The sequence below is a fragment of the Zootoca vivipara genome, chromosome 3 (assembly GCF_963506605.1).
Source record: "Zootoca vivipara chromosome 3, rZooViv1.1, whole genome shotgun sequence".
NCBI lineage: Eukaryota > Metazoa > Chordata > Lepidosauria > Squamata > Lacertidae > Zootoca > Zootoca vivipara.
In genome coordinates this window covers 101,305,648-101,313,895 of record NC_083278.1, presented here as the reverse complement: position 1 = coordinate 101,313,895, position 8,248 = coordinate 101,305,648, and the positions used below count along the sequence as shown (strand labels likewise).

The 8,248-nt window shown below is 44.6% G+C and overlaps 1 protein-coding gene across 1 annotated transcript in view; it reads right to left on the bottom strand.

Annotated features, from left to right (window-relative positions):
- Nucleotides 1–2,382: 2,382 nt before the first annotated feature.
- PRKCE (protein kinase C epsilon) overlaps nt 2,383–8,248 on the bottom strand; it is a 323,510-nt gene continuing 317,644 nt past the window's right edge. Inside the window, exon 15 of the mRNA XM_035111183.2 lies at nt 2,383–5,582. Coding sequence (XP_034967074.1) covers nt 5,436–5,582 — 147 coding nt within the window. The 3' untranslated portion in view covers nt 2,383–5,435. The remainder of the gene's footprint in view (nt 5,583–8,248) is intronic.

Sequence of the window (8,248 nt, the reverse complement as noted above, 5' to 3'; positions counted from 1 at the left end):
AAAATTAATGAGATGATATGACCTTTGTGACATCTCTGTGCTTCCACTCCGTGAGCTGGAGGGGTGGGGGGGGTCCTTTTTATTCCTGCCCCCTCCCCGTCCTGCTCCAGCCCTTAAGTTTTTTTGTGAAGATAAATTAAATTATTCTTAGAGGTTTGTTCCGTTACCACATCGGTAAGCTAGACAACACATGACCACGTAACTTGATTTAGCATATTTAATCATTTGAAACCATCAATATATATGTGTGTATATATATATAAATATACATTTATATTTATTTATATATAAACATACATATAAAACACTACACCTGAGTTTAAATACGAAAACAAACAAAAAGGAAAAAAACCACAGTGGAAAGGAATATAGCAATTGCTATGAACAGCCAGGTGCAAAACCGACGCTAACCTACCCTGCCTGTTTCAGAAGAATCCCCGGGACCAACTTTTCTCAGGCTATGTGTGCAGCGGGGGAGAATCCTTTTGTGCGGCTCCAGCCCACGATGTCACCAGTGATGCCTGCCGCTGCAGGAGCCCATGTCGAGCCTCCTCTTCAGGCCAGCTGCCCTGGCTCAAACTTGGGGCATGTGTGCTGTTTTCACTGGCTCTCCGGTGGGCCCCCTCCTCCGCCGATGGACTTACTTAGTGGCCTGAGCAGTGTGACGGGGTGGGGGTGGGGGGCTGAATGTGGCCGCCGTTTTCATTTCCCACAATGCCCTGGAGCGAAGCCCCATTATCAGGCGTATTGTGGGAAGTGAACGTGGCAGCTCAAGGCACTAAGCCATACTTTTTTTTTTTTAAAGAGAAAATAACAATGTAGGGGCCACTGCAGATGTCAGCAGTGGGCCCTGTCAGTTGCTCAAATATGACTGGTGCGAACATTATCGCTTTCCACAGGCGTGGGGTTCTTGTCACGTGGTCCAGAGCTCCTTGTGTTATTTGAGCGGGAGAGGGAAGGAGTCTCCACATGCCACAGAGACAGTACGAGAAAGTGGCCTGCGGAAGCCTGTGCTTCTGTCAATCATGGCCCTTCCCTTCCTCCCCACCCCCACCCCACCCCCACCTCTATCATTCCATATAGAGTTTAACTATACAGGAGATTTAGTACAGGTATACATATAGGTATACATCTTTCTTTCTTTTAATAATAGAAAACAAACAAATAAAGGGGGGGGAATCATCTGGGACAGTAACTCGAACCAATACACATACAGAGTATTGCACATGGACATATTCATAATTATTCTTTCATAGGCTAACTTTGTTTTTTGTGGGGTTTTTTTTTTTAATAATATGCCTGAACATGCAGCAGTTGATACCTCTATATTCATTGAATTCCACAGGCCTTGCAGTAAACACCTATATACAAAATCCTCATCTGTACAAAAGGCAAGAGAGAGAGAGAAAGAGAAGGAAAAACAATAAAGGAAAAAAGCTTCTTTGAGTGCCACTCTGCCAGTCACAAGTATATATAAATTCTGCAATTGGAAAATCCAAGTGCAACAAATAAAATTGGATTCCCTTAACTGCTCAATCAGTGTGTGTGTATGTACATAATATATATATATATATATATAGTATACACACCACTCAATGATACACGTACACACACGCACAACACAGGGTACTCCCAAAAATATAAGTACATAACACTGTCAGCAAATCTACAGGCGGTAACTTCACATTTGTTAATGTACTGTCCACATGAGTTACCTTATTTATTTTTTCAACGACTGCACAAGAAAATCCATTTACAACTCTTAGCAATGTCAGTTTCTGAATCTTGATCTTCAGTCTCTTGATACACATTTCACATAATGAATGGCTTTGCCTGGCTTTGTATTCTTCCTGTATAGCACAGTTTTTATACCAGATTATTTTTTTCTTCTTCTAAATATCAAAAACACACACAAAAGAACAGTAGCACTATTGGTCATGACCCAGCTGGACCCATAGTACAGTAGTACAGTATCATGTTATCCTTAATCCTTCCTCCTTCCTGTTTCTGCCCAGCCCTTAGCCAGGACCAGAAGCCCCACAATGCCTTGGGGCCAAACGAAATGCGCTGCCAAATGCGTCTTTGCATGCAGCACACCTTCTTATTTTTAAATGCAACCAGCAGCTGTTGGAGGGGCCAATAATTACTGAGGTCACAGATGGGGCTTAACCCTTTCTCTCCCTACTTGGAGTCCTGATGAAAACAGCTCCTCTGAAGTTGCTGTTTGCATTGGGAGGAAATGCAGCTGCTGGGTGCATTTATTTTTTCGAGTGCATGCGAAATGCAAAGACGTTTAGCTAGTTTGACCCTCAGCCACTACCTACTATGAGATGCTCATATGTATCGGCGATGCTAGCTCAAAGCAGCCCTCAAAGCAGCATTTGAACAGACAGCTCTAGCAACCTCTGCACATAGCCCTGAGGAGGGGAGGGCTTCTGCATCGACACATGGGCTTGTGGTGGGCTGCTCCTGGCTCAAGGCCAGCAGAGAAGGGACGGAGAGGGAAAAGGCTATGCACAAAGAACCATGCCCATTTTTCTTCCTTTGTAAAAGCCTGCAAAAGTAACACGCTGCTGTTAAAAGTAAAAGTAGAGTGGGGCATCACCCAGATTCAAAACAATGATTCCTTTTTAAAAAAACATCTTTCTTAAAATCCCCTTCACACCTGTCATTGCATCAATGACATGAATGATTCAGGTACCAGTTTCTAAAATAGTTTTCCTACAGAAGTAGTACACATCGGAGAAGCGGTAAGATTTGCAGAAAACCTATACTGCTTTATTAAAGCAGTTACAGGGTTTTTGGTTTTTTTGGATAATTTGCCCACTCTTTAGCCCTTTAACACCTGTCTATGAAGCATCTAAGTTTTGATTTTATGATTTAATAAAACATTTGTTTATTTGTTATTTGTTATTGTGTTTTTTTTTTAAAAAAACATTGTTTCGTATCTTGGGGTGGGGTGGGGTAGCAATTTTCCTGATACAATCTTCAAGACTTTCCATGGCAACTTTACCTGACCATTCTTATCAGTCCTTCAGTCAGGCAGTTTTTTTTTTTTTTTTACTTTGCAGAGAAGTGCGTCTTTGGGTGGTATTTATTTCAAGATCCATGGCAAAATATCTGTGTCTCATTCACTTATGGCTTTGTGGTAAGGCTTGGCAAGCAGCTCAAGGGTACAACCAGCAGAGAGGAGGAGGTAAAGGGAGATTTCACCCTTGCAAAAACCCTGCATTAGAGGGCCAAAAATGTTGCCGGGGACAGATTTCTGGAAGCACCTCGTAAGGAGCCGGATACAAGCCTGCCTTTTTCATGCAATCGTGCGCATGCTTAATTGGAGATAAACCCCACTGTGTGCAACAGGGTTTACTCCTAGGTTGAGCACACACTAAGAATCTTAGTACAGCTGTGGGAATTATGTAGCAACCATGCACATTATAGCCCCTTCATCCCTTACTGCACTGCTGGCCTCTGTTCTCAACAGCATTAACAAAGGAGCGGGGAAACCTCTGTCCAGGCTCCTTCACTGAGCTCAAGCTGGTAGTACTGTGGGCCGTAGATGCCCTTAGCACGCAATGAATGGCCTGGTTCTATCGAACTAGGGAGCCCAAAGCAGCAGAACTTTGAAGAGAAAGAAAGGGCATTGCCTTCTGCTTAGAATGCAACTCCTAAGCCTAAAAAGCAGAGGGTGTCCCACCAACCTCAGCCAGGCCCCCCCCCAACCTACAGGTGAAACTCGGAAAATTAGAATATCGTCGAAAAGTGCATTTATTTCAGTAACGCAACTTAAAAGGTGAAACCAATATATTAGATAGATGCATGACATGCAAAGCAAGATATGTCAAGCCTTTATTTGTTGTAATTGTAATGATTTGTCGTTAAGCGGGTCAATTATAAATGGAATGTAATTGATGAAATGTAATAGCAATGTTTGTTTTTGTATTATTGTAAGTATTTGTTTTATTACTGTGGGATTTCCAAAAGAAAGCATTTGTAAAAATTAAAAGAAAAAGAAAAAACAGTAAGTTGCATTACTGAAATAAATGCACTTTTCGACGATATTCTAATTTTCCGAGTTTCACCTGTACCTGTCTTCTTAACACACAAGGTGGCACTTGTCTGCCAGCTCCCCCTCTCCTTAGTCTCAGTGTTACCTTTGTAGAACTTGGCAGGGAGGAGGGGTGGGGGCAAAAGTATACTTGGTTGCCTCTGCCCATCACTGGCTGTGGCTCCACCTACTGCTGTCTGCGCTTTCCTGACTTCCGCCCACCAGCCACGGTTGAGCTTAAGAGGATCAAAGCTTGGAGATGAAATCTAGTTCCATGGGTCCCTCGCCCACAGCCAGTTCAGAACTGCAGTGACCTGAAGGTCTCTTTTCATTAAAAAGAAACGGAAGGGTATTTTTGCGAAAGGTGAATGGCTGATCTTTGAGCTGTCTGTCCGTATTTGAGGAATCGGCTTCCGACAGCTATGTTTTTGGGCACCGTGCTGCCATAGCAAATCCGATGGACCGATTCACATTCAGTTCAGGAAAGTCAACACAAGGCGACTTTATCTCCACCTATTGGTTTGGTTTGGATAGCTCAGCCGGGACAGCACGAGACCCTTAATCTCAGGGTCACGGGTTCAAGCCCCACCTTGGGCAAAAGATTGCAGGGGGTTGACCTAGGTGGTCCTCGTGGTCCCTTCCAACTCTACAATTCTATGATAGTTCCATAGGGGCCAGAAAGCAAATCTTAGTGTTCGTTTAGTACACTTGATAGGTGCGTGTGCCAGTGTGCGATGGGACAGTCATTTACCATGTCTTGGAAAACTGTTAGAAGGGGTGGAGAACCTCGTGCCTAGAAGTCAAACACAGCCCTCAAAGATTCTATTTGGCTCTCAGAAATCTCCTCATGTTAGTGGGAAGGGGAACCCTTCTAGTGACTTTTTTTAAAATCTCAAAAATGGCAGAATGAATTAGTTCTGCCAGGATAGCTCAGTCGGTAGAGCACAAGACTCTCAAGGTCATGGGTGTGAGCCCCACGTTGGGTGAAAGATTCCTGCACTGCAGGGGGTTGGACTAGATGACCCTCATGGTCCCCTTCCAACTCTACAATTCCATGATTTTATGAAGGTGCTAGATGAGGATGGGGGTAGGGAGAACAACAGAAAAGATCCCAAATTGAGGGGAGGGGGGAAAGCAGCAGCAAGAAACAACAGCAATGTGTTACCTTCACGAACTTCTGGCACAAAATATTTTGTGTTCCTTTGTGAGACGGAAATCGTGAGTGCCTCCAGCTCAAGGACGAAAGGAAAATAACAATAAATAGATAGACATAGTATAAAGTAAGGGTTATGGGCTCAAGGTCAGAGAAGTAGCTCTTGACTGGGTAGCGGGAAAACCCCTCTTGCAGTGTCAGTGAACTGGTGGCCCCAAATGGCGCAGCGGGGACTTCTTATGGCAGCAGCTCTTCCCCAAAATATGAGAAGCCTTTAAATTCTTCTTGGTTGATCTGCTTTATAATTGTCTCGTCCACTGCTGTTAATACTGGGTCTTCTCGTGTAAAGTCTTGATCAAAGTTATTTACATCCCTTTTGGTTTTCTGAGGAAGAAAAGCAAAAAATAAAAAAGGGGAGAGGAGATAAAGATGAGGAGTTCTTTCGTACCAAAAGCCCCAAACACAGAAAACCCAGGGTTTTTTTGGGGGGGGGGGAAGTGGGGTGAGGAAGGAAGCGGGGGTGAGGATGTTTTCGCTTGTTTGGCTTCTGAGATAAGCCAACAGATCCCTGAAATTACCATATGTGCATATATAAAACCACCAGGGGATAATGAAGATGACCAGACGAAATCACAGAAGCAAAGAATGGGTTTGGAGTAGGCCGGCTGGCCTCTTACAGGGAAATATCAAGAGCGATGACAACAGCAGATAGCTACAATTACGATATTATGCAGCAGCGGTTGCCGCTGTATATTTAGGCGGGCAGCTATGTTGTGATAAGTAAAGCATGAATTCAAATGTATCTTGCCTGCAAATGGCGTCACAGGATGAGACCACATATTGGGCATGAACAAGGAGGCAGGGGGAGCGGAACCCCAGAGCCTCCTTCTGAAGCCAAATGTTGGAAAACTCAGGACAGGCAGGCAGAAGGAAGGAATTCTTCACCCAGCTAAACCATGGAAGTTTTTAGCACACGATGCGTGGAGGGGGGCACCAACTTGGGGGGGCTTTAAAAGGGGATTAGGCAGCTTCACTGAGGATAAAGCTAATGATGGCTTCTGCTCATGTGCTGGACCCAGAAGCTGAACTTAGGGCAGAATGCTGCCGCACGATTGCTGACAGGAGAGAGAGCCGGCGCTGGTTGCCTGCTTGTGTTCTTGTTAGTATACAAACCCGTAACAGCTTGGGACTGGTTTACCTGTGAGAGCCCCTTGCCCCATAGAGCCTCACTTATCTGCTTCAATCTATGGAGCTGACAGGATTTTAGGTGCTGCATAATAATAATAATAATAATAATAATAATAATAATAATAATAATATATTTATACCCCGCCCATCTGGCCGGGTTCCCCCAGCCACTCTGGGCGGCTTCCAACAAAACATTAAAATACAGAAATCAAACATTAAAAGCTTCCTTAAACAGGGCTGCCTTGAGATGCCTTCTAAAGGTCTGGTAATTGTTGTTTTCTTTGACCTCTGGTGGGAGGGCATTCCACAGGGTGGGTGCCACTACCGAGAAGGCCCTCTGCCTGGTTCCCTGTAACTTGGCTTCTCGTAGTGAGGGAACCACCAGAAGGCCCTCGGTGCTGGACCTCAGTGTCCAGGCAGAATGATGGGGGTGGAGACGCTCCTTCAGGTATATTGGACCGAGGCCATTTAGGGCTTTAAAGGTCAACACCAACACTTTGAATTGTGCTCGGAAACGTACTGTGAGCCAATAATAGTCCACATTTATAAGAAACTGATCTTTTAGCATGGCAGCTACCACACTTGGGATCCATCTGCTTATTGACCCCGAGCAGGTGCCTTCACTATCCATACACGTAGAAGCTGTCGTGTGTTTTAATCTGGCTTTAATTTATCGTTGATTTTCATTCATATTTTTTATCATTTTAAATACTGGTTTTTAACAGGTTTTTTTAACTGAAAGTTTGTTTTATTCTTTTTGAAAAACACTTATGAGGTTTTATTACGAGTATGTAAAACACTTACGGGGTTCCCTCACTGCGAAAAGCGAAATTACAGGGAACCAGGCAGAGGGCCTTCTCGGCAGTGGCACCCACCCTGTGGAATGCCCTCCCACCAGAGGCCAAAGAAAACAACAATTACCAGACCTGTGGAACGCCCTCCCGTCGGATGTCAAGGAGATAAACTACACAACTTTTAGAGGACATCTGAAGGCAGCCCTGCATTGGGAAGTTTTTAAATGTCTGACATTTTATCATGTTTTTATACGCGTTGGAAGCCACCCAGAGTGGCTGGGGCAATCCGTTAAGATGTGTGGGGTATAAATAATGCTGTGAAATAGATAAATAACTCCCCAGTATTAGAGGCAACAGGCCTCTTGAAGACTGGTGAATGAGGACCACAAGCTGGAGAGGGACTATTGACTTCATGCCCTGTTTTTAGGGGATTCCTACAGGTATCATGTCTGCCACTGCGAGAAGAGGATGCTAGACCAGGTAGGCCTCAGGTCTGACCCAGCAGGGTTCTGGTTATGTTTTTGGAGTGTGGCTCCTATTCTCTACAATGAGGGTGACATTCTGACAAGCTGAATCTCACGAAACTGCCCTGAGATCTTTTGATGAAGGGTGGTGTATAAATCTAATGAATAAAAGTAAACAAATAAAACGCTTGGCCTTCTAATGTCCCCAAGGTGCTCCTGGGCAGTGGCTTCACCCAGCAATCACTTCTGCACTTCTGCAAATGGCTGGCTTGATGACTTCCATTGTGGTCGCTGCTAGACTTAACACTTCAGTCAGATCAGCACCAGCCATGGAGACGGGAGCCAGCAGGATGTTGCTTCAAAACCATACAACAGGCCAGCCATCTGTGAAATGCCTCCTGGCAAAGCCTTCCTTTCCTGGCAAAGACTCCCCACACCTCGCTTGTCTGTCTTGACTTGGTAAGGATACACAATGGCTACACACACACCATCCCATCAGAAAGCAAATTCCCTGTTACATTGCCATTGCTTGCAATGGAGCCCCATGGCCTCTTTGGCCACTGGGAACAATTTAAAATGGAAAGGAATGGGAGGGAAGGGAGCG